Here is a 27,864-nt window from a genome sequence, read left to right as displayed (position 1 = left end):
CGCAAAAGCTGCAAAATCCATTTCTGGTCGCCGTAGCAACCCCCGTAGCCGTCGATGCTTAAAGTCGCTAAAAAGTTTTTCTGCGGCCGTTTTTCAGTTCAATAATATCGATTTATATGGCAGGTTTGTGTCGTCTCTGATCAACACTCCGGAACAGAAGGTGGCGGTAATGCACCGCAAATTGTAACACTGTAGAATAACAAAAAGAAGAAGTAGTCGCAGTGACCGTTAAAATTGAATGAGGATACACCATTTATGGGATACTTTGTTTTGGTGTGGAAGTCTTTGGTGTTAGCGGGTCTCTTGTTTAACTTCTTTGTGCGCACTTTTTTCACGTTGCAACGGATTGAATGATGCACCATGAGTAATATGTAATATTTATATGAAAAAGTAACCAGTGGAAATAATTCACTGTTTTCCTTCAAAACGGTATCGAGAATAGTTCTATGAGCGCTAATAACATAACAATCGATGCTTAGCGTTGGGCTATGGCCAGACCAGGACGATGTACTAAACAGCATAAGGTAACGTTGGCTCTAATCATAACCAGCTTGCTAAATTGGTTAGTCTGATGGCAAACGTCTGTTAACTAGGCTAAGGTTAACTAACGCAAGGTATGTGGAAGTCTTGGTGCATAGCTAAGTTAATAGTTAACGTAAGCTAGGTTAATTAAATTGTACTATAGATAACTGGCTATAGGTTATGTTACTAACGACTTATCAACTGTAAATGTAAGCCATTGAAATCTCAGTCTTCATCGTTAGATATTGTTGCAAACGTTACACACTTGTGTGAATTGCTTGATGTTGACATTTTTCTAACGTTAGCTTACGACCTAACGTTAATTTGTTAACGTTAGCTATGGTATCTGCATATTTGAGCTTGACTGTTAGGGATGTTCTTGATTTCTGACAGGTAACCTTAATTTCATCAGGAAGACTTGCCAATTCTCAAAGGGCTCCGGTAGCCTTAAAGAAAAAGTAAGAAAGCAGTTATTCCCCTTTTAATAACGTTGCAAGTTCGAACGAAATATTGCTTTGTAGCTCAATCTCTACTGTAACTAATTCATATGAATGACAGACTTTTAAACTTTATTTCTGTAATGTGGATTTACGTGTGGGCAATCGGGAAGAACAACTTGCATGTGTAGACTAGTAAGGGTGCACTAGATTCGACTGCAGCTCATCTTTTGAACATTCAAGAGTGTTTTCACATTGCAGTTATATCAATATTGTCTATTTGCTAGAGTATCTGGAAGACGGCATACAGTTGTGGATGCTGGTTATTCACTGTACTCCACTGACTCCGAGGATCAGGTATGGAACTCATTGAGAGATCTGCTTCCACAACAAAAAATATATACACTGAGACTTATTTTTTAGACTGCTGCTGTAGCCTATCCACTTAGATGTTTTTGACATGCTGTGTGTTTAGGGATGCTCTTCTGCATACCACTGTTGTAATGCATGGTTATTTTCAACCAGTCGAGCCCTTCTCCTCTGACCTCTCATTAACAATGCGTTTTTGACTGCAGAACTGCTGCTCATTGGATGTTTTTTGGTTTTCACGCCATTCTCTGCAAACTCCAGAGACTGTTGTGTGTGAAAATCACTGGAGATGAGCAGTTTCTGGGATACTCAAACCACTCTGTCTGGCACCACGGATGGTTTGAGTTCCACGGTCCACAGTCAAAATCACTTAGGTCACATTTCTTCCCCATTCCATTCTGACATTTGGTCTCAACAACAGCTGAACGTCTTGACCACGTCTGCATGCTTTTATGCATTTAGCTGCTGCCACATGGTTGGCTGATTAAATATTTGCAAAAACAAGCTGTTGTACAGGTCTACCTAATGAAGTGGTCCCTAAGTGTATATAGTGATTGTTTTTGTTACAGTTACTTTTTCTGTTTTTAAGGTTACAACTATACACAAAGGGCTAGACCGCTGTGCTGCTTTACTGAATGGTATTCTTCAAATGGAAAAAACAGGTATTTATTTATTTATGTTCTGATTTGAATCAGTAAAATGTTTGCAATAATACCACCTCATTCAATGTTTTGATTTCATAGATGTCAGGCGATCATGCACAAAACAAAGAAAATTGGTTCCCTCAAAGGCGACCTCAAAATTTAGAAAAGGTGATTGTAGGAAGAAAAAGCCTATAAAGAGGACTGACTCAGTCAACCCAGCTCCGAAAGCACCAGGTAAATACAATTCATTTAAAAATGTGTTTTAATACTGCAATAGTTGGCATATGATATTGTATATACTGGATGTCTACAGTGTGCTTTTTTATTTTTAAGCGAAAATAGACGCATCTCAAAAGTGATGCTCTTGTGTTTGCAGTGGACAGTATAATATGTATTTTGCCTTCCAGGTTCTTGCTGATTATTATTATTAGTTTTTTTCTCTCTGACTTTCAGTCGTTGTTGGCACAGTATGGATTGATTTTAGTTAAGTATTTGCATTTGTAAATCTGGAAAATGTAAACATTATTTTGAAGACGCTGTCTTAATTACACAAGGTATCATGTGTATGACAAAAAAAAAGGTATATTTCCCAAGATTTGTGTTTTCCTTTAAAGCAAGATAATGTTTTATTAAAATTGTATACAGTTTAAGAAAAAAAAACAAAAAAACCCCAAAAAAAACATTTGGAAACCCTGTCAGTTAGTCAATTTTTTAATTCCTCCTGTTTGAGATCTCTCCACGGATTTTCGTTAATATTCAAGTCTGGGGAAGGTGGTGACCATCCCAAAACCTTTTTCTGTCTTTTATTGAGGTATGCTTGAGGTCTGGAGTTACTTCAGAAAAAACAGTTCAGCCCTGGAATTACACTCACCTGACTCATTGAAGCCCTAAAGACTAAATCACCTGGGTCTGGGCCTTCATCTTCCAAAAGGGTTCCCAAACTTTTGCACAGGGCCCTTTTCCTTTTTTTATATGATTTATAAACGGTAAAAAAAAAAAAAACCCATCTTGCTTTAAAATGTGCTGAAAGGTCTAATGTTTAACTCCATTTAGAAGTCAGGTTTGGTTTCGATCATGTACAGATTCATCATAACGCACATTTACATCAGGGGTGCCTACTTTTTTGCACCCCACTGGGTTTAGATAGGTTTGCTCTCAAGAAACAATTTATTTGTGTCACATCAAATAGTTTGCAATTGCTCCTGGATGGGATTAGAGTTGGCCCATATTCAATTTTTGATACTCTTAAACCTCAGCTAATATTAAAAATACCATTGTGGAAGGGTTGGATGAAGCCACCAATTTAAAATGCTGAACTTTCATTACATCTGTGAGGTTTTCACACAAAAAATGTGTGTACAGTGTAGTCTGTGTAATTGGACAGTTGGTACAATTTATATTCTCTTGGCTCTGTGCTTGTGTTATACAATGGTAATTGTGATGTTATGTCCCTTTAATTTGAGGGGATTTACATCCATATCCTTCAGTGTCTTATCAGCATTGCAGGTCAGAGCTGTGCCAATGACAGTCAAGGAAGCCATTTTGAGACTGAGAAATAAGAAAGAAAGTAAAGAGCCGTGTTATACAATAGACTTTCCAAAAGAAACTGGGGAAAAATTGAACAATATTACTTAATCTCACCAAATAACGTTACAGTCGATACCCTCAAATTCTTGAGTTTGATTCTTTAAATTGACTACGCATTTTTGACTGCAAATAATCAATCAATTAATCATTAGTAACCCTTCATAAAAGTGTTTGTTTGCTCTCATATGGTGAGCAAGCAAGTTCCAGGTAGTGGCAACCTGCCCCCACAAGTCCTCAATGCATGTTTTCCAATATTACATTTGTTTCCAGAACCACATCACTCTGATACTTTCAATGGCTGCTTGACCACTTCTACTCCCAAAATGATCCCTGAAAATAATTCAGTCTGTTCTGAGCTGGTAAGTACTCCAGAGATTTCTGTAATGTGTTCTTATCCTTTAATATAAAGTAGGTCACATTTCAAGTTTCTAATTAAAAAAAGATTATTATTATTATTATTTGTGTTGGCAGTATACTACATGTGACATGCTACAGTTTCAGTTCAATGGTTTATTCTGAATCATGGCTGGATAGTTTGAAGGATATGGTTTTAACTAAGATAACCACTGATTGCTTAAGAACCATGTTCTGTTGTATTTTTTAAATCAAGAGATCACCAGGAACAAGGTAAGCTTTCTTTAGTTTGTTCCCTGCAAGGCACTTGTCAAACGTCCGATAGGAAAGAAAGTATGCTGTAATGATGACTATTGTAATATTAAAATTAAGACCAGTCAGTGAAGTCTTTACATATTCAGAAATTATTATATGTCAGATTATTAGATTTGGGTCACGTGTAGGGCAAAAAGAATTGTGACAACAAGAATATGTGATCATTTTCATTAATATTGGGATTAATATAATTACTACCTATGCTGAGGTGCAGCTGCACACACAGACATGAAATTGGTAAAATCATGCAAATTAGGGATTTCCAGAGATCCATTCATAAAGTAGCATATACCCCCATCCCCGATCACCTCATCACTCCGGCTGTGTAGGCTACCTGATCTGGCCAATCTGAGGACACAACCAAGTACTGGTTATTTTCATTATCTATGAAGGAATAATGCAATTATTAGTTACTAGCGTTTTGCCGAATAGTCAACAGCTAGACATTTATTATACGCAGTGTTGTCACTTACTATCACCAGCATTATAAGGCCAAAATAGGTATGTTAGGCTATGGCTTAATTTCATATGTTCCTGTTCTACATTTATTTCCAGTACTGCAATTTTGTACATTTTTTATTAGGAATATTATAGATTTCTTATTGATCAGATTAGAATTTTATGCACGTCATTATGCAGGCTAGTCTAATGAGCCTATACTAACTTATGCAAACAACAGTTCAACGAGTGCAATATATAACACTCCATACAAAAGAAACAAAGGTACATGTATATAATAATCGCTAATAACAACATCTTTTTGAAAGATTATAAAACATTGAAAATATTTTCATTATACATTTTGAAAGATGCGTTGTTCATCTTGTGTAAGAAAAACAACAACAATAACCCCACCATGAGTTTCCTCAAAATACTCCTTGAATGCCCAGTTCATTGCAGTTGCACACCGAGGGTTCGATACCCGGTCGTGCCATGAAGCTGAGTTTGGCCGGCTCTTGTGGAGTGGCATAATTGGTTCGCTGCTCCAGGGGAGGGACTTGGCAGGGTTAGTAGGGATCGCCACATACAGCGCCCCAGAGCGTCTCGGAGTAACGGTCGAAATGAGACGAGACAGCTTGGTGAAGGCGTGTCGCTCTCAGGGTCACAAGATCCTACTGGGCCGCCGAGGGACGGGGCCATAAGGCGGTGTATCCCCAGCTGGCACCAATTGGATTAGATAGGGTATAATTGGCTACCAAATTGGGAGAAAAAGGGAAAAATTTGAACTATTTATAAATAAATAGTTTTCCTTTAATTGGCAATTAAAAAGGAATGTTTTCGATAATTTACTTGGTGTTTGAGTGTCTCCAGTGCTCTCCAAAATAGAATGTTTACTATACTGTTGCCTAGGAGATGACAGTTGACTTTACTATCAGGTCCATAAAATAGAAGCATGCACATGATAAACAAAATTAGGCCACCATATTACATTACATTATTGGCATTTGGCAGGCGCTCTTATCCAAAGCGACGTACAGACTAAGCAGGAGACAATCCTCCCTTGGAGCAATGCAGGGTTAAGGGCCTTGCTCAAGGGCCCAACGGCTGTGCGGATCTTATTGTGGCTACACTGGGATTAGAACCACCAACCTTGTGTGTCCCAGTCATTTACCTTAACCACTACGCTACAGGCCGCCCAAAGAAATGAGCTCACATGATGTGACTCCAGTTGCTCTTTGCTGCACCAAATTGCAATTTAGTTTGGCTTGGCATCAGCTCACCGTCTCAACTAAGTGTCACTACTTTGGACAAGCTTCGGACAGGCTGGGAGTTGGAGTGTACTACAGCGTGCCTGTTCGAGCAGTGCTGTGTGCACTTGATTGCCGTGGCGGTGAGAGTCATTTAGCGGCGGCCCACCGCTGCCGTTTGAATGTAGGGGAAGCACTGCTGGTTGTCCTCCAGCATAGCTGATGAGTCAAGGTGAGGTTTTGTGACCTGTATGAAGAACGATCCATGAACAGAAGTGGAACAGTTATTACCTTACAAACAAAACGTGCTGTGACAAAACTGCTAGAAATGACCTTGCTTTGGTTTACAGCAGTCTACCGAAATACTGTCGCGCCAATTACCGTAGGTCTAAGGAGATGTTCCGTGCATTATAGAAACTACTGCATACATCTTTTAACATTTAAAATGGAAATGATGAGGAACAGGTTCCTGTTATATCCAAACTCACATTATTACAGGGTTTTACTGTGATATTCTGATTCAAAATAACCAATAAACAGACTGAGACCAACTGACAGGAGGCTGGAGTCTATTCTCTTTTTACTCAAATCCTTCTCCAACTTTAGTGCCAGCCACCGTATTTCCGTGTTTCATGTTTCACAACCACAAGATGGCGGTATAATACTAGAACATGCTGGCTCGGTGCACTACATTTACCATAAATTATGTACGTTTTAATGTCAAAAAATCGTCTCTAGGGGTATAGATCGCCCATCCCTCAATCTATTTTGAATCAGAACAACCCTGCTGTCTGAGATTACCTGGAGGGCCAGAAGCAAGTGAGACAGCCAAAGTCTGCAGAAGAAATCTTACTATTTCTCCTATATGCTTGGAACAACCTCGCAGCTGATTTTCTTATAAAACTGCAGGACAGTGTAGTTACCTAAGAGTGTACCTACTATACAGTTTTGAAGGCGACAGGTGGTCTTAACAAATATTGATTTGATTTTAACTGTTTGCTGTTCTTTCATTTTTTTGTTTTTTACCATGGCTGTCCTAAACAGTTAGACATTACATTACATTACATTACATTATTGGCATTTGGCAGACGCTCTTATCCAGAGCGACATACAACAAAGTGCATACCCACAACCGGGGATAAGTTCGCTGAAAGACCCTAGAGCATGGGTCTGAAACTCGCGGCCCGCGGGCCAATTGCGGCCCGCGAGACGATATTTTGTGGCCCCCACCTTAATATGAAAGTTTAATGTTAGTGCGGCCCGCGAGTTTTATATGAATGGCACTTTACAGTGTTGTGTGCGGAGCTGAATGAACCTACCAATCACGGTGGCGTATATGGCTCTCGGGGGCGGGACATCGACCGGGCTTGATGCAAGCAGAGAAACATTTCTCAGTGAGTGAAAGTTACAGCAGCGTTGCCATGGAGAGTTTTCTTCCGTGCCTGGCTGGCTGCCTCGTTTCTATTAGGCAAACGCGGACATTCGCCCCAGCGCGCTGCGTTCACAACACTTCCAAAAAAAAGTTTTTTAAGTTGCTGCCCAGTGGGACATTATACGTATATATGTCTCTCTCTGACAAAATAAATCAAAGTGATGCGTACGCGGCGAGATAAAAGAAAAGTAAGGAACTCAATGTAGCCTAATGTGGTCTGCAGTCACATAGCGACACCTGTCTGTCGGTAATAACAGTCCCCAATAACCCGGACCAATGATAGGGTCGCACCGTTATTTGGGGGTCATTATTTTTCTATTTGCATTGCCTCACACGATGAACACTACATATATTTCTATATGTAGGGAGGACAACCGAAAAATTTATTTCCGGAAATCAACATGAATATTATGATTATTATCTCAGTTTAACCTTAAATTAACGTGTGGTGGACAATAATTCTGCTTAGGTTGAATTTTAATGTGACAAAATGACTGTTTTTGTGGCTTTTAAGCGCTCATTTTACCAGCATTCCATCAATGTTAAATGCTGGATCCCGATGGCACCGAAAAACAGGCAGATTTCACTGCCATTCCATTCTTTACGTATATGGAGCTTGAAAATGGTGACACAACAATAGCTTTTGCTGGTTTACTTCACGCGCTCATACATGGCAGTTGGTGGCAGTTCGAACTGTCAAAAGTGTGACTGGAGCCAGGTCAATATTTTTGCTGGGTACTCGGTATGTCCAGCCTTATAAGTCCAAAGTCCCTGGTTACTTTTTCATAGTTTCAATGGATTTTGACAATAGACATGTCAGACTTCAATCATGTTAACGCTCTCGAGCGTTCTGACGTCATTTACATAGCTACAGAACTGTCCGATCACGCCGAATCACTGATAGAAACAAGATGAATTAATGACGATTCAGAAAATTTATAACTTTTAAAGATTTAAATAAATCCTCTGGTGGGACTTTTGCCATTTATGGACGGTACGACAGAAAATTCCGGTGCCATCGAACTTAATCGAATGCTTTCATTTATATCGTTCGAATGACCAAGTGCCGTTAAAAAGCAAATTGTATGGCTTTGTGCTATTCGCGTATGCTAGCTACATCATGCTAACATCGTACAGGGACCAGTAAAGGCTTAGAACACACTAGCACTTAGTTATTGTAAGTTTGATCACCTCTACTGTAAAGTAAAAAAGTGGACGAATTACGTTTTCTGTGAGAAATCTATTGGCGAGCTCACGTGCACACACAGCGGTCTACATTCTAAAGCTCCACTATGCCCTCCCTACTATATGATGTCATTTGTTTTGTTTTTTGTTTCTATGACTACGTTTACAACAACAACAGCACGGTGTCATTTCCGCTTCTTTTTCCTGTAACAACAACAAAGCAGTCGCCTTTTTGCGCTCGCTATCCCGGTACTTTCTACCATCTACAAATGCCATGGTGTTCATGTCATCATGAAAGACATTAACATCGAGCGCAAAAACAAAGGAGACTGCTACCGGGCTATTATCCGCCGACCGCCGTGCTGCTGTTACAGGAAAAAGAAGCGGAAATGACGCACGTTGCGGAAAATTACGTTCTCTGTGCATCGGCTAAACACGACAGTGACACCAAGTGGAATTAAAATATATTCCACAGCCCCAAACATGTCTTTTTCAAAGCCTGCAGTGAAGAGAAAGGTTGGTGATGAGCACAGACAGTTCCGGGGAAAGTGGGAGATGCGATATTTCTTTGTTGAGCACAGGGGCACCCCAACGTGTCTTATTTGCACAGAGAAAGTTGCGGTGCACAAGGAATACAATTTGTAGACATGCTGAGGAGTATGCAAAATACCAGGGAGATGAGAGAGCCAACCGGGTTGCAAATCTTAAAACATGTCTGCTGAGGCAACAAGATTTCTTCAAGAAAGCAACCAAAGAGAATAATGCAGCAGTCGAAGCTAGCTACGTAGTTAGTGAAATGATTGCTAAGGCGGGAAAGCCATTCACAGAAGGTGAATTAGTCAAAAAGTGCATATTACAGGCTGCAAGTATAGTCTGTCCGGAAAAGAAAGGTCAGTTTAGCAACATCAGCCTTTCTGCCAACACCGTGGCAGAGCGCATTTCTGACCTGTCAAGTAACATTTATGATCAACTGTGTGAGAAAGCCAAATATTTCAGTGTATACTCAGTCGCTCTTGATGAGACCACAGACATCACAGACACTGCCCAGCTCGCAATGTATGTCCGTGGTATTGACGACAATTTTGAAGTGATAGAGGAGTTGCTCACAGTAATTCCAATGCATGGCCAGACCACTGCTCAGGAGATATTCCGCCAGCTGTGTGATGCCATTGAGAATGCCGGTTTGCCATGACAGGGAGGAAAAATGGACTAGTGACACAAAAAAAAACTGGAAGAGGAGGGTGTAGAGGAGGCCATGATTGCTCTGCACTGCATTATCCATCAGCAGGCCCTTTGCAGCAAATGCCTGAAGTTTGACAATGTGATGTCTGTCGTTGTGAAATGCATCAACCAAATGAGATCCAGGGGCTTAAAGCACCGAAGGTTCTGTGCTTTTTTAGAGGAAATGGAGTCAGAATATGGGGATGTGCTCTACTTCACCGAGGTACGTTGGCTCAGCAGGGGAAATGCCTTGAAGAGATTTTTTTGAGAGCAGAAGTGAAAGCCTTCATGGAGAAGGATGGGGTGGCTGTTCCTGTGCTAAGTGATCCCAAATGGCTCATGGACTTAGCTTTTCTTGTTGATATCACACATGAGCTTAATGTACTGAACAAGAAGTTACAAGGCCAGGGGCAACTTGTCAGTGCTGCCTATGACAACGTGAGAGCATTCTCCACAAAACTTGTGTTATGGAAAGCCCAGCTCTCTCAGACAAACCTTTGCCATTTCCCAGCATGCAAGGCACTTGCGGATGCAGGCACACCATTCAGTGGTGAGAAGTATGTTGATGCCATTTTGAAGCTACAGGAGGAATTTGATCACAGATTTGCAGACTTCAAGACGCACAGAGCCACATTTCAAATTTTTGTGGACCCCTTCTCCTTTGATGTGCAAGATGCCCCTCCTGTGCTTCAAATGGAGCTCATTGACCTGCAGTGCAACTCTGACCTCAAAGCCAAGTTCAGGGAGGTGAATGGAAAAGCAGACAAGCTTCGGCAATTTTTGAGAGAATTGACCCCCAGCTTCCCTGAGCTTTCCCGAATGTTCAAGCGGACCATGTGCCTTTTTGGGAGCACATACTTGTGCGAAAAGCTCTTCTCCACCTTGAACTTCAATAAGTCCAAGTACAGGTCCAGACTTACTGATGATCATCTTCAAGCCATACTGAGGGTCTCAACTGCTTCCTCCCTCAAGACAAATGTGGCTCAGCTATGCGAGAGGAAGCGCTGCCAGGTCTCTAGCAGCAAGGAGTAGGCAAGAGAAGCCATGTTCAGAAGAACAGTTCATGTTCTTCAATGTTCCATTCATGTTCAGGACAATTCATGTTCAGAAGAACCCACTGAGGTTAAAGAAATGTTAATAAAGATGTTTAAATCTTATTACAGCAGATATAGAAGACTGAAGAAACCACACATAGTTGCTGACTAGAGAAATCTAATTATTATTATTTTTATTATCATTATTATTTTATTTATTTATTACTGATTTATTTACTTATTTACTTATTAATTCTTAATTTGTTTATTTTTTCATCTTATTTTGTGTAAAAAAATAAAAATAAAGACATTTGAGAAGATTGGAATTTTTTTAACAAAGCTTTTCTTGTGGAATACCCGATGCGGCCCAGCCTCACCCAGACTCTGCCTCCAGCGGCCCCCAGGTAAATTGAGTTTGAGACCCCTGCCCTAGAGGGAAGTACAATTTCAACTGCTACCTGTACAACAAAGATAAGGACAAAGAAAGAAACAGAGCAAAAGTGACCAAAGTTCACTATCCAAACACTGCTTACCTAGCTAACTAAAAATACCGATACACAAAGCAAGTCACAGAAACAACAATTAAGGTTCACCGGGAGGTAGGGAGGGATGGGGAGAGGTGCTACTTGAAGAGGTGTGTCTTCAGCTTGCGCTTGAAGGTGGGGAGAGATTCTTCACTTCTGACCTCAACGGGGAGTTGGTTCCAGAACCGTGGAGCCAGAACAGACAGCAGTCGTGAGCTTGAGGTGGAGATTCGGAGAGCGGGAGGTGCCAAGCGGCCTGTGGAGGCTGAACGAAGAGGTCTGGCAGGGGTGTAGGGTCTGATGATTGTTTGTAGATAAGCTGGGGAAGACCCCTTAACTGCTTGGAAGGCTAGCACCAATGTTTTGAATTTGATGCGAGCCATGACAGGCAGCCAGTGGAGGGAAGTAAGCAGGGGGGTGACGTGTCAGTATTTGGGAAGGTTGAAGACCAGACGAGCTGCTGCATTCTGGATAAGTTGGAGGGGTCTGATGGCGGACGCTGGGAGGCCGGCCAAGAGGGAATTGCAGTAGTCCAGGCGGGATAGAACCATTGCTTGGACCAGGAGCTGGGTCGAGTAGGGGGTGAGAAAGGGGCGGATTCTCCGTATGTTGTATAGGAAGAACCTGCAAGACCGGGTCACCGCCGCAATGTTATCGGAAAGGGACAGTCTGCTGTCCATCACCACGCCGAGGTTTCTTGCATTGGGTGATGGTATCCCCGAGGGAAATGGAGAGATCCAGATGAGGAGAGGTATTAGCAGGGATGAGTATCATTTCAGTCTTGCCTGGGTTGAGCTTTAGATGGTGGTTGTCCATCCAGCTCTGGATGTCCCTCAGGCAAGCAGAGATACGGGCTGAAACCTGCGTATCAGACGGCGGGAACGAGGCGAAGAGTTGGGTACCGTCCGCGTAGCAGTGGTAGGATAGCCCATGTGCAGTGATCACGGCTAAGGGAGCGAGTGTAAAGAGAAAAAAGAAGCGGGCCTAGGACTGAGCCCTGGGGAACTCCTGTGGCGAGGGGCCGAGGTGTCGATACCGAACCAGCCCAGGCAACCTGGAAGGAGTGACCAGAGAGGTAGGACTCAATCCAGTCCAGGGCTGTGCCACTGATGCCTGTTGCTGACAGGGCAGACAGGAGGATAGAGTGATCCACAGTGTCGAAGGCAGCAGAGAGATCTAGAAGAATGAGAAGAGGGACGCTGCTCGTGCGGCATGGAGTGACTCACTGACGGAGAGGAGCGCAGTCTCTGTCGAGTGGCCCGATCTGAAGCCAGACTGATGGGGGTCTAGCAGGTTGTTGTTAGAAAAGAAAGAAGAAAGTTGAGTAGAAGCGGCTCGTTCTATAGTTTTAGAAAGGAAAGGAAGAAGAGATACCGGGCGGTAGTTCTGGATGATGGAGGGATCCAGAGTAGGCATTTTTAGCAGCGGAGTGATGTGGGCCCTCTTGGAGGATGCCGGAAAACAGCCGGAAGACAGGGAGGAGTTGACAAGGGAGGTGACAAATGGGAGAATGTCAGGTGTGATAGTTTGGAGAAGAGAAGAGGGGATAGGGTCAAGGGCACAGGTTGTAGGGCGGTGGGAGAGCAGGAGTTGAGAAACATCAGAGTCTGTAAGGGGGGAGAAAGTGGAAAACGAAGGGATGGGCCTGGAGGGGGGGAAGGGCACAGTGAGGGGGGCAGTGGTTGTAAAGGATCTGCGGATGACTGACCTCATCGAAGAAATCAGCAAAGTCATCAGCAGCAAAGGAGGACTGAGGAGGAGGAGGCGGTGCGTTGGGGAGAGAGGAGAAAATAGAGAAAAGTTTCCGGGGGTTAGAAGCGGAGTTCTGAATTTGTGTTTGATAGTGTTTTGCTTTGGCGGCAGTGACAGCGGAAGAGAATGCCGCCAGGAGAGACTGGTAAGTCGTGAGGTCTGAAGCGTCTCTGGATTTCCTCCACTTCCTCTCCGCTGCGCGAAGGCTGGCCCTGGAGGTACGGAGGGTGTCAGATATCCAAGGGGACGGGGGGGATGTACGAGGCGGCTTTGAGACAGGGGGACAGAGGGAGTCAAAAGCGGAGGAGAGAGATGAAAGGAGGGTGGCAGATGCAGAGTCAGCGGGGAGTTTGGAGAAGGATTCAAGAGGGGGGAGTGAGGCGGTGACAGTGGTGGCAAAGGGAGAGGGTGAGAGGGAGCGGAGGTTACGGTGGGCTGAGGAAGGGTAGGTGGGAGGAGGGGGAGGAGGAAGAGGGAGGGAGAATGAGATGAAGTGGTGATCAGATGTATACAGAGGGGTAACCGTGAAATCAGAGCATGAGCAGTTCCTCACAAAGACAAGGTCTAGGACATTGCCTGCGTTGTGGGTTGGAGGAGAGTGTTGCAGGGAGAGGCCGAAGGAGTGGAGTAGCGGTAGGAAGGCAGCAGCCTGGGAGGCTTCAAGGTGGATGTTGAAGTCTCCAAGGAGAATCAGCGGGGTGCGGGGAAGGAGCTGAGAAGGGTGTCTAGCTCATCAGGGAAGCTTCCCAGGGGGCCCTGGAGGGCGATAGATAACTGTAATAAAAAGGTTAGTAGGGTAGGATACTGCAACAGAATGGAATTCAAAAGTGGATATGGACAGGTCAGAGAGGGGGAGAACAGAGAATTTCCACGAGGGGGAAATTAAATGACCAGTACCACCGCCACGGCCGGAAGGCCGGGGAGTGTGCGAGAAGGAGAAGGAGGATGAGAGGGCAGTGGGATTGGCGGTGTTGTCAGGTGTGATCCAGGTCTCAGTTAGGGCAAGGAATTGTAGGGACTGGAGGGAGGCATACGCAGGGATGAAGTCAGCCTTCCGAGTGGCAGACTGGCAGTTCCATAGTCCCCCTGTGACAGCAAAGTCCTTACAGGGGGTCAGCGGGGGGTAGCTGAGGTTGGAGGGGTTCCGGCGCCGTGGAGGCCCACGTCGCAGGGGGTGTCTTCGGGGGAGAGAGCACACGGATGGGGTGAAACATAACATAACAAACTGGGACGGAGCGAGGCTGGCGTCGCTCTAAAGACGCCTATTTAAAGCACCTACAAATCGCTCACAAGCAGTATCAAATTAACGCTAATCTCCTGACAAACTCCTGACAAACTCAGCAATTTCAAAACAAACGTTCAATCACTCTACAGGTATGCAACCAGTATGAGCGATTAACAGAAATACAACAGCAATACAACAAACAGACTGGCTCAAGCCCTAACCTTAGATTGTTCAAATGAGCAATGGTAAAATTACACTTTACCGCGTCTAGTGGACGGTCCGCAACGATACCACACACCTGGTTACAATGATGCACTAATGACGAAGGACTACTTCCACGAGACTAATATACGCTGGCGTCGCTCTGAAGACGCCTATTTAAAGCACCTACAAATCGCTCACAAGCAGTATCAAATTAGCGCTAATCTCCTGACAAACTCCTGACAAACTCAGCAATTTCAAAACAAACGTTCAATCACTCTACAGGTATGCAACCAGTATGAGCGATTAACAGAAATACAACAGCAATACAACAAACAGACTGGCTCAAGCCCTAACCTTAGATTGTTCAAATTAGCAATGGTAAAATTACACTTTACCGCGTCTAGTGGACGGTCCGCAACGATACCACACACCTGGTTACAATGATGCACTAAACCGGACCATGGACGACATACAAACATTACCAAGTACGCTGTTGTAGGCATTTCAGCATTATACAATGGCATGGTTGAATACTCAGTTCTGAGTGGCTGTTTGTTCATGTTTTTGTGCTTATCCTGGAGCAATGTGTTCCATACTGATTCTAGTAAAACAATTGCAATTTTTGGTAGACCCTAAAATATGCATACTCCTAACTGCTATTTTATCTGAGCGGTTTATAAAACGATTTCCCATGTGACATGCCAAATGTTTTTTTGTGGCATATGCATAGTTGTTGCATGATATTGCTAAATGTTAACTCAGAGAGCTGACAGGAGGCATTGGGGGAAGGGGGAATTGGACTCTGGACAGGCTTAGGGACCTTTTAAAAATCTTACATCACTGTTCTTTGCAATGTTCTTTGCATGTTTTTTGGGTGTTTTAGATCCGAAAACCAGTTCTAAAAGAATGCGCATCAATCTAAAACAAAGGTGCACAATGTTGAAAATGTTTAGCGAGCCAGCTGTTACAATATTGCAGTAATAGCAACAGTCTAAAGGGATGTTGGAGCCTCTGCCAACTCGAGCCTTGTCTGCTTGTTATCCATGAATGACTGTAGAGAGTTTCTGAGCTATCTTGATTAGTGTCTGGATTGTGTAAAATACACAGTCATCCCTTCATTGAAAAGTGAAAGACTGCCGTCTGGCAGTCAGAGGGTTGCCGGTTTGATTCCACCCTGTCGAAGTGTCCCTGAGCATGACACCTAACCCCTAAATGCTCCTAATGAGCTGGTTGGTGCCTTGCATGGCAGCCAATCACCATTGGGGTGCGATTGTGTGATTGTGTGTATGAATGGTTGAATGAGAAGCATCAATTGTACAGTGCTTTGCATAAAGGCGCTATATGAATTCCAACCATTTACCATTACCATTTACATGGGACACTGTTGCTTCCGTAGCCTATCTTTGAGAATAATTAACTAGGTTTATAGTTAAGCCTCTGGTTTGCATATAATTCAATGGTTTCCTAGATAGCTATCCTTGATAACAAACAGGCTGTGAGGCCTAAAACCAAACTGAATCTTAATGCTGGGTAGTCTAGGTAATGTGAGTGAAAGCAAACCTAGCATGAAGCTTAATCCTGTTGAGATTAGTGAGTTGAAAGATGCATTCATAACATAACATTTGTTGCTATTTGCCGGAATACATTTCACGAGGATCACCGTACTCATCATGCTCAGCATAATCACTCCAGTTACTAAATGGAATCGAGAGATTCAGGACCTTTTACGTTAGCATATCGCAAAATCGGAATTTCGATTAACATACAATTAATCCTGCAGCCCTAGCTGTGATTATATTTCTCATGTGATGATCCCCTGATAGGAAGTTGTTTCCCTCAGTGTCATCAGCTCATCTTTGACATTCCGTGTTCTGCAGTCACAGCACATCGTTGAGGCAGGAGGTCTGGGGCCATCCGACTGTGAACAGCAAGCAGGAGGGGCGACACCAGCACCCATTCATATGACCTGTGCCCACGTACCACCTGTGTTTAACAAGCCGCCTGTGGTTCAAGATCCTGCGAGCCAAAACTCAATGCCATTGACCAAATTCAGCAGAGTGAGTACAAGTGATGAGGACAAGGTGGACTCTGTGGATCTCATCCCTGCAATTGACACCAGCTGCCAAACCAGCTTTGAGAAACAGGTGCCATATGACAAGGTGAAAAATATGAGCCATCATGAAGCTGCCGAGAAAGTCATGACGGTGAAAAACCTTCTTGGGGAGCTGAAAGCTGTTGTTGCGGATCAAAGTAAATGCTTTTTATAATTATTTGTGTAAATGATTATGAGCATGATTTTATGATACATTATAATTATAAAACTGTAATCATTATTTATTATAGTCATTGCCTATCTTTTGTGGCAAGCCCTGACATGCAATTAGTAACGTTTGGTTAGGAAGGGATACATTATTTTGTTTTCAACTTATTCAAAACATTGGGATGCTGTACTATAGTAGAAAAACAAATGGCTCTACAGTATAATTGTGTGCAAACATTCTATCCAGGTATTTATAGTCTCATTCAATGTCTGCTAGTAAAGCAGTCGATGTACCAGATTGCTAGCTGCCCCTCCATATTTCCTTGTACCTTAAAGTACTGGTGAGTAGGGACTAAAAAAGGTTCTACTGGAACTATCCCACAGGATGACCCTAGTTCTTCTGTGGAAAAATTGCTTTTGTTCCTGAGTTCTCAGAAAGCTTCCTGCGGTGGAAAAGGGGCTTAAATTACACTTTAAGGTATGAGTGTTTGTACTGATGGTTGCTCCTCTCTTCTTAGTTGACTGTGTGGCTCTCATCTCAGAAGTTGAGCAGAGTATATCCATGCTTCCTGCCATGGTAGACAATGCCAACATCCAGGCTGAGGTTACTAAGGCACTTCAACCCCTGACAAGTGAGAATGCACAATTACGCAGGTCAGTAGTGTTTGATAGTTCAAAAGAAGAACAGTTAACTGCTTCTTAATTATATTGAGGGTTCAATCTTGCATCTAGAATCTTGTTCTATAATCTGCAAATATAGATTTAAATAATTATTTTAGAGCTATTTGCTTTGTGCTTGGTAAGTCCAACTAACTCACCGGGTTTATTTATTTTTTATTTTCTTTCATTTAATGGCATACTATGCAGGATGTTTTCCCTGAAAATATTATAAAATAACCTAAGCCATATCTTTGATGCACTGGCGATCTCTTGGCGCACCTTTCAAAATTTGTGCTCCTTTGCCTGTATTTGTTATTCTAAAACGGGGGTGTCCAATCTTATCCAAAAGCGGTCAATGTAGCTGCAGGTTTTTGTTTTACCCAGTCCAGACCTCTGATTCAACCAATTAACTTACCATGATCTTCAATCATCAAGACCTTTATAATTACAATTAGGTGTCTTGGTGGTGGGCAAGGAAAAATATGCACCGACATGAGTCCTATTCAGATGAGATTGAAGACCCCTGTTCTAAAATGTGTCTGGGACGGTGTATGCCGAGAGGTGGGTGTGCCTACATAGCCAGTGGAGTGAGATCGGTTTAGCTAGTTAGCTACTGCAATGGCAGAGGCGAAGAAGCAAAAGTACAGCAAAGCGAGATGAGAAGCCATCTGGGCTCGTTCCAAAACCAGTTCAACCTTGGAATTGCTTTTCTTTTGTTGCAGCGATAATTAATTTAAAATATAAAAATGGAGGAGAATACGTGAGAACAGATGATACTTATTTTATTGTAAACACAAGACCGCAATAAGGCAAATCCTGCATAGTATACCTATAAAATGGCTTATGCACTTTTGGATAATAGGCTTATCCTTATCTGTCCTTTAGAGGTGCTGACTGTCTTGAGTGATTTGCGGTTAAAATATCAAAAAAGAAATTGTAATTATGTACATTTCTAATGAATTTATATGCGGATTTCTTTGTGATCACCCAGACGTCTTAGAATAGTAAATCAGCAATTGATGGAACGTGAAAGAGTGGAAAAAGAAGCCCTATCAGACAACTGCAACTTTGAAAGTAAGTTAATCTTGTCATACTCTCATCATAATTACATTTTATTAAAATAATGTATATAATATAAAAATATATAACATAAAAATATATTTTATTAAAAGCCTCTACATTGACAGGTAAATGCTGGAGGTCTTGTCAGAATTCCATTACGGACAGTGCTTAAGGGCTTCAGAGTGGTGTCTGAAGATTTAAGTAATCATAGTTTTGTGGGTAATGGGGTTTATTTAAAGTGAGGGGGGAATCTTACAAAAATCTCTGGATTTTAAGTGTTTTAATGGCTTACATACATTATTTTAGTGTATTAAATAATTGAATGTACTGTTAAATGTAAATACAGCAAATTATCAAGTTCGATGTACAGTGGTGTGAAAAAGTGTTTGCCCCCTTCCTGATTTCTTATTTTTTTGCATGTTTGTCACACTTAAATGTTTCAGATCATCAAACAAATTTAAATATTAGTCAAAGACAACACAAGTAAACACAAAATGCAGTTTTTAAATGAAGGTTTTTATTATTAAGGGAGAAAAAAAATCCAAACCTACATGGCCCTGTGTGAAAAAGTGATTGCCCCCTAAACCTAATAACTGGTTGGGCCACCCTTAGCAGCAACAACTGCAATCAAGCATTTCCGATAACTTGCAATGAGTCTCTTACAGCGGTTTGGAGGAATTTTGGCCCACTCATCTTTGCAGAATTGTTGTAATTCAGCCACATTGGAGGGTTTTCGAGCATGAACCGCCTTTTTAAGGTCATGCCACAGCATCTCAATAGGATTCAGGTCAGGACTTTGACTAGGTCACTCCAAAGTCTTCATTTTGTTTTTCTTCAGCCATTCAGAGGTGGACTTGCTGGTGTGTTTTGGATCATTGTCCTGCTGCAGAACCCAAGTTCGTTTCAGCTTGAGGTCACAAACAGATGGCCGGACATTCTCCTTCAGGATTTTTTGGTAGACAGCAGAATTCATGGTTCCATTTATCACAGCAAGTCTTCCAGGTCCTGAAGCAGCAAAACAGCCCCAGACCATCACACTACCACCACCATATTTTACTGTTGGTATGATGTTCTTTTTCTGAAATGCGGTGTTACTTTTACGCCAGATGTAATGGGACACACACCTTCCAAAAAGTTCAACTTTTGTCTCGTCAGACCACAGAGTATTTTCCCAAAAGTCTTGGGGAACATCAAGATGTTTTCTGGCAAAATTGAGACGAGCCTTAATGTTCTTTTTGCTCAGCAGTGGTTTTCGTCTTGGAACTCTGCCATGCAGGCCATTTTTGCCCAGTCTCTTTCTTATGGTGGAGTCATGAACACTGACCTTAACTGAGGCAAGTGAGGCTTGCAGTTCTTTGGATGTTGTTGTGGGGTCTTTTGTGACCTCTTGGATGAGTCGTCGCTGCGCTCTTGGGGTAATTTTGGTCGGCCGGCCACTCCTGGGAAGGTTCACCACTGTTCCATGTTTTCGGCATTTGTGGATAATGGCTCTCACTGTGGTTCGCTGGAGTCCCAAAGCTTTAGAAATGGCTTTATAATCTTTTCCAGACTGATAGATCTCAATTACTTTCTTTCTCATTTGTTCCTGAATTTCTTTAGATCTCGGCATGATGTCTAGCTTTTGAGGATCATTTGGTCTACTTCACTTTGTCAGGCAGGTCCTATTTAAGTGATTTCTTGATTGAGAACAGGTGTGGCAGTAATCAGGCCTGGGTGTGGCTAGAGAAATTTAACTCAGGTTTGATAAACCACAGTTAAGTTATGTTTTAACAGGGGGGGCAATCACTTTTTCACACAGGACCATGTAGGTTTGGATTTTTTTTTCTCCCTTCATAATAAAAACTTTCATTTAAAACTGCATTTTGTGTTTACTTGTGTTGTCTTTGACTAATATTTAAATTTGTTTGATGATCTGAAACATTTAAGTGTGACAAACATGCAAAAAAATAAGAAATCAGGAAGGGGTAAACACTTTTGCACACCACTGTATACTTATATTTTTAACCAATTAATTTTATATATTTTTTTTGCATTCATTCCTTTTTTCACGGTGCATTTTTCAATCAAAATGGTAACAATATATTGTTTGAAAGTGTTAACTTATGGTTCTACCTGTATTTTAAGATGGTAAATGGTAAATGGTTGGCATTTATATAGCGCCTTTATCCAAAGTGCTGTACAATTGATGCTTCTCACTCACCCATTCATACACACACTCACATGCCGACGGGCGATTGGCTGCCATGCAAGGCACCAACCAGCTCATCAAGAGCATTTGGGGGTTAGGTGTCTTGCTCAGGGACACTTCGACACAGCCTGGGCAGGGGATCGAACCGGCAACCATCCGACTGCCAGACGACTGCTCTTACTGCCTGAGCCATTGGTTTAGCGAAAAACAGTTCCTTATTTTGTAACATGTTGGTGGCAAAACAAGTGTGGGGGGGGGCTCACCTCTGAATTTTGGAAATCCACAAACTACACTACTCAAGGTAATGCAAATGCCCTTTTCACAGCAAGGGTTCAGCAAACCAAATTTCTGTGTGCTGAAAATTTGTACTACTTGACCTTTTGCTGCCAGAAGAGAGAGCAAGGAGAGGAAGGTTATAAGGGAGAGGTAGAGGGTAGTTAGGGGCATAGCTTTTACCAGAATAAGAATGTTTTCTAATTTAGTCAGCAAAATAATGTATTTTACACCTCATACGACTCATGATATAATTTTGTTTCCATGTGTGCTTTAGGAGTCTCCAAATGTCCTTTTTGGAAACCTGACTAGACATAGCTTAGAACAAACCATGTGGAATATTCATGTGTGGTCTTATCAAATTTGAAAGGGAAGTTGCTTCTGTAACTTTGTGTCAGTATCCTGACTTTGTATTGGGACACAGCTAGTGTATGGTGAACCGCAGGGCTCATGAATATCAACTTGTCAATGCAGAAGCTGACGTATCTGATGTACAGCGCTTGTTTTACATAACCTACAGTACTGCATTATGGAAATAATTACAGAGACACTGGTTTTTAGAAGTCATTACGTAGTCTGCTTTTACAACTTGTTGGCTATTTAGCGCCCTTTCTTCTGTTGATGTTTCTCGGAGCCAATTTTGTCTGTAAAAATGTATTCAAATCTCTTATCCTGACCACGAGTGACAGGCTCATGACCTTATATGTCCGATAATAAAGTTTACAAGCCAAAAAATCTGTTTTCTTTGCATGAATATTATCTTTTTATGTAGAAAAACCCAACAAATATTGAGCTGAAAATTTACAGTTTGTAAGACACATTAGACTGCTCAATTATGTAGGCCTACAAACACAAACGTGTAATAATTTTTACTTCTTCAACACAAAAGGTAATTATTTATTAATCTTAGTTTTATATTGATATTGCATATTGCAGAAAGCAGTACAAGAATCTGCTGATTGATGCTGTGTTGGTCCTTCCTATGTCCACTGCAGCCCTGGAATGAGCTTTTAGTTCCATTAATATCACCCAATATGGATGTAAAGTATTAAATTAAAGCTGACCGTCTGTTCTTTTACCCCCTATTCATTGTTTCATTTCAAATCCAATGTGCTGGAGCATCAAGCCAAAAGAACAGAAATTGTACCACTGTCCAAATATTGATGGACAGCACTTCAGGCTGCTGTTCTCACTCACTCCCCAAATCCATGGCAACATGCCAAAAGATTGTTGGAAAATGTATAATGTACAGTTACAAGTAATTGTATGTTACTGAGTAACGTATGGTTAGCTGTACGAAGCTGTGGTGAACACAATCCCTGTGGTATACTGGAATCTCGGTCCTTGTTAATAACTTCAGACTCTGGCATGCTAACTAGTTACGCGGCCCCGAGCGTGGGGGCGACATGGCTTTGGTCCCCCACCCAGGCTGTGTCGAAGTGTCCCTGAGCAAGACACCTAACCCCCAAATGCTCCTGATGAGCTGGTCGGTGCCTTGCATGGCAGCCAATCGCCGTCTGTGTGTGAGTATGTGTATGAATGGGTGAATGAGAAGCATCAATTGTACAGCGCTTTGGTTAAAGGCGCTATATAAATGCCAACCATTTACCGTTTACTTGCTATCTACTGTTGGAAAGCTTATACTGCCCTCTACTGGATAAACATTCTCAATCAAAACAGAATTAATTGAAAGGAACTGTTTTAAAAACTTCAGTTATTACACTTGGCTGATTATAAATGCCTACCCTCAATTCATATTTGTCTTCTTTCTGTAACGGATTATTCAAGACAATAAATCACTGAAACTGGGATATCTACACATAAAACCAATGGTGAGATTGTATTCCATATTTGGTAGCCGTTATTTACAGTAGAAGGACGTGGTATAATTACACATTAATTCCTTGATTATTTTTCTATTCAGAATACCTTCTTTTTGCTTTAATGGAAGAAGAATTTTGGTGGTGAAATGTTCAGATGTATCCTAGAGCTCATCCTCCCAGATAGACTAGGCAGGGGGGTGCTTGTTAACTGGCTGAATTACGCAGCAATGATGGCATTAAGAAACTCTGTATTTCATTTGATTATTGTGTATTGCTTACTAATGTTAGTGAAACTGTGCAAGTCTCAGGACACCAGTGCCATAGCCACTAGGGAGCTTGCACGAAGGAGTGAAGGGATATTTACAATATAATGTATCGGTATACCAAAATCTGTATATTGTGAGGCCATGGCGATTGTAGTCCTCCTGTGGAATGGCATTGAGAATTGCAAACTTACACCTTTATGTAATTAGCACCTTTACATTCATTACATTACATTATTACATTACATGGCATTTAGCAGACGCTCTTATCCAGAGCGACTTACAACGAAGTGCAGATCAAACACAAGTACAAGTGCGAAGAGGACCTGAGAGGACAGTACAGTTCCGAGTCCTAGTGTAAACATACAGATAATCAGAACCCTTCAAGAGCTTATTAAAAATAGTTACACTTTTTAAATTACAGGTGGGTGAACTGTTACTGGGCAAAACACCAGAATTTGTTGCCAGAATTTGTCTCCACAAGCATAGCATCAGTGGACGGTTTTTGAGATCTTCTGTGTGACATAAGCTTTCCTTGATGCCTTTTAGTGCTCTCTGTACAAATGGTGAACAAGTCATTGCAAAGCCAGCTGAAGGAAATAAAGCAAGACATAAAGGCTCTACAGAAAGAGAACTGGGAGCTTCAACAGAGGAACCGCCAATTACTGCAACTCACAGAGGACCAACACGGGGAGCTGCAGCTGATCAAGCAACACCGTAATCTATACAATTAGATCAGATTTAATAATTTATTCTTTATTCAAATTGTCATCACGTCTTTTCTGTATGTATTTTATGGAAGAAAATCGGGGTCAAAAGTATTGAATTTAACAGATCTGAATTGTTCAACTGAGAAATTATTATATTTTAATTTATTAACATTTTATTATTTTGTATTTACATCTCGAAAACGTAGTTTTCCATTATTCAAATATTTATTAATTCAGTTTATTGCCCTCCCTTCTAAGCAAAAGAAGCAATGGCAACAAGAGCCAGTCACGGTCTCCTGCCATTGACTTGGATTAGGTCCACAAAACATGATGTGAGGGTGCATGTACAACTGTACTATAAAATTAAATCTAATGGTAATGTAAAAACGAGCTCACAGAGAAGTACGGTCGTTAAAGTGTTCTGAGCCACTGTGCTGTTCTATACCTGCCAGATCCAAATTAGCAGCACACATTATCCATTGACATAACCTGCCGTACCCGGAGGTATTCAAGGAATGTGCACATTAGCTAACTAGCTACTATTTGCTATCGATCTAACTTGAATGCTGAAAACCAGCATGGCAGAACTAGCAAGCTGCCGATTAATCTGCTGAATGTAGCTCTGGTTAACTATTTAGGTAGGCTATTTGCCAGCTTGCTCATAATGTACACATATCATTCTGGCAATTGACTGATACGAAAGTGCAGGACACATGAATGGATAATTCAACGTTAGAGACTTATGCTGGATATGGCTCAGCTCACAGGTTATTAGTGGTCCTTTTCACTGAGATGAATGATGATTGGAAAGATTATATACAGATTTTTTACAAACTACAAACTGTCTTTTTGTTTAGAACGGCCCTTCATGCGTATTTTACTCATTATGGATTTGATGCTTTAACCTGTGGAAGAACCTATGCTCTTGTAAATCACTTTGGATTAAAAGCGTCTGCCAAATTACTAAAAAATCTATTTTATTCTATTTTAAAAACTTGATTTCTGAAAACAGAGTTTTTAAGAACTGGAAAAAATGGAATGTAAATTCTTTTAAAGTTGAGATATGACAAATATGACAAATTGAATTGAAAAATGTTAATCTGTTCAATTTAATGTGTTTTTAAATTTAAATCGTGTTGACCCTTATTTTCTTCCATTGTATTGCAAATGTAATTGTCTTGTTTCTGTAGATGTGGATGATGCAGTGATTAAAAGCCATCTGCCTGCACTAGATGGGTCTGAAAAGGAGAATCCCAGCATGTCTTTAGGTCTTCAGCAGAGGGAGGCCGTTGTCAACAGACTGCAGCAGGTGACCCGGTAAGAAAGAAAAAGGCCTACATGCAACATAGTATCATGTGTAATTCCAGATCATAAGGCTGGGTGTTTGTCACTGTTTTCACAGATTTTGTGATTTTTGGCATAAATTTGGAAGTTCTGTATCTTTCCCCATTTTTTTTTATTTCTGCAATTTCCTCCATTTTTAGTGCTTTAGGTGTTTTTTTTTTTTTTTTTTTGGATGATAACTCTGCCTTCACATAGCCGACTGTTTTATTTGCATTTTAACAATATTGCCAAAGGCTCATGGAAAATAAAGAGCAATGGGTACAGATATTTGAAAAGGGTGATATCAAGATTTACATCCTCGTCAGTAGTTGCAATCAGATGTATGATGGCCCGTCAACAAAATTGGTAACATTCAGTGAAGGAAGCGGCCCATCAACGACCAAACCTAGCAATGTACAATGTAGTATATACCAAAACAAACCTTTAAAAAAATAGACATATGGTAACCACATTCTTTTTTTTATTAATTGCATTTGTAAACAGTGTATTGTAAATAAATGGTAAGCAACAATGGTAAGCTTTCTTGCTTAATTCGGTCTATTACAGTAAGTAAAAGTACGAGTCTATCACTGTATTTTACGCGTAGGCTCCTGGTTACTGCTCATTGATTTTTTTGAAACTTTCAGCACTTCTTACAGTTGCATGCATTTTATTTCTGTTGTTCATGAGATGTATTCATTTAATCAACTTTTTCTTTTTATGGTTGTCCATGATTTTTAAGAACTTTTCTGTGACTACTCCATGACTTCAGTCAATATTTTACTGACAAATACCCAGCCTTAGTCATTAACTGTCATCAATGATTGCTTGTGAAATCATATATAACCAGGTTTAAAATCAGTAATAGTGTACCTTTTTTCAGCATTTGATCGGAGATAATGGTGACTTTCTTTTCTTTCTTTTTTTTTTAAACCTCATTTCCACAGAGATATGTCAAGAGTCCCATCAGAACCTCCATTAGAAAAGAATGAACCTGAACCTAGTTTGAATCTCACAAACCTTTTAGACCTGTATGAACATCAAGAGACTGAGGCTTGTCTGTCCAATCCCATCTCTGACACTATAAACAAATTCTTGAACTCATTAGAGGCAAACAGGAACTCTTCTTATCCAGGAAACAGAGAAGTTCCTAGGTCAACAGAGGACATTGTTTGCTCTCCAAAGCACCAGGTTATCCTGTCAGAAGCTGAAAAGGATTTTGGTTTCAGTCTGGATGGGGATCCACAGCAGGGGAAATCTATCTATGTACCACTGAAGGAAATGCAACCATCAGGAGATGTGCAAAGGTTCTCCCCTTTGGGGTGCATGAACCATGTGATGTCACAGGATTGTAGGAACAAGATACTGGATGGACATTGTGAAACAGAGGTTGTGGCTCAGTCCTTCGAAAGACTGCACATCTCGGAGCAGGCCTTAGTCCATGTGCCTGTTTTTGATCCGACTGAGAATTTGCCTGCCGAGTTTGATATGACGCATCCCTCAAAATCCATGAGCAAAAACAGCCCCGAAAATGCTACCCTGTCTTGTGAGTATAACAAAATGGGAGGGACACAACTTTTAATTTGTGACACAACTTTCACTTCTTGTGACATAAAGTCTGTGGCTTCCAACTGGAGCACAAGCTCCTGGTCTTCATTTAACACTTTGGATGAGCAAGACTTCAGGAATGGATTAGCAGCTCTGGATGCTAGCATAGCCAGCCTTCAGAAGACCATCCAGTCAGACCTGAACAGATGAAGTCTTCACTTCCCTTCTCAATTCGGAACATGACTGACCTGTGTGCAATTTTGTTCAATTTTTACTTATGTACGTTTTTACATTATTTAATCGGTTTTCCCCAAATTATTTTCAAGTTTATATGAATAAAGTTTTATAATGCTTACATTGTGTATATCAGAGAAGGCTGGTTAATGGAGGTAGGGGTGGGAGTACCTCTTCCCTTTTTTGAGAGGAAAAGGAGATCAAATCATGAAAGTAATTTTGATATTTTCCCTCTACATTCTACATCTAATTGTCATTTGAAGAAGCATTTTCCTCTCCTTTGGAAAGATACACTATTGTAATATTGTGAAATGTGTAAACAGTGACACCTACAAGCCAGAATGGATGGACAGAAGTGGTGCTGAGGGCCAGGGGAGGTAAAAAGCAGAGCAACCTCAAAATCGGCAGGCCTCATTCAAGTCAATGTAATCTTCGCCCTACTAACTCCTTATTGGCTAAAAAACATAGAATGACATGCCAACGGTATCCTGTGGTAGTTTACCCTACAGCCGCCTCACCCCCTGCCCCCCTGTCCCTGGTGTTAGGAAAAACGCTGCGCCTGTTGATAGCATTAGCCGTAGGACGTATTATCGGACACCCTGTGGCATGCACTAGACACCAGTAGCAACATAACATAACAAACATTGTTCGTCCTTTCAAATTTGAGTTCCGTTGTCACGGAATATGTTCATACAATAGCCTGAATTTCTACCTGCAAGTTTCACGTTTAATTGAAGGCAATACTGGCACTAGAGCAAGCTAGCTTGTTCTGATCAATATGAACAGCAGCATTGCTATGTTGTAACATTCGCCACACGTCTCATGTTAAACAAAAGGATACCAGCACCAACGCTGGCTGGCCGACCTGTTCTGATCAATAAGCTATGAACGGTAATGTTGCTACACTGCACCAGTCGCCACAAGCTTCTTAAACTAATCTATACAGACAATAACAAAAACAGTACTATGTGATGTCAAACAAAAAAAAACAAAGCGAGAATGGAACCTTGTTGATGTAAAGTTCATG

The 27,864-nt window shown here is 41.4% G+C and overlaps 1 protein-coding gene across 1 annotated transcript; it reads left to right on the top strand.

The window, feature by feature from the left end:
* Nucleotides 1-243: 243 nt before the first annotated feature.
* On the top strand, nt 244-26,958 carry ccdc14 (coiled-coil domain containing 14). Its single transcript, XM_061236463.1, has 12 exons — nt 244-524; nt 916-980; nt 1,247-1,316; nt 1,918-1,990; nt 2,072-2,206; nt 3,830-3,918; nt 16,371-16,743; nt 17,272-17,407; nt 18,405-18,487; nt 23,572-23,739; nt 24,923-25,049; nt 26,003-26,958. The coding sequence occupies exons 1-12, from the start codon at nt 489-491 to the stop codon at nt 26,811-26,813; spliced, it is 2,166 nt and encodes a 721-aa protein (XP_061092447.1). The 5' UTR covers nt 244-488; the 3' UTR covers nt 26,814-26,958.
* The last annotated feature ends 906 nt before the right edge of the window (nt 26,959-27,864 follow it).

Source organism: Conger conger, chromosome 3 (assembly GCF_963514075.1).
Source record: "Conger conger chromosome 3, fConCon1.1, whole genome shotgun sequence".
Classification (NCBI taxonomy): Eukaryota; Metazoa; Chordata; class Actinopteri; order Anguilliformes; family Congridae; genus Conger; species Conger conger.
This window is presented reverse-complemented; position numbering and strand designations above follow the sequence as displayed.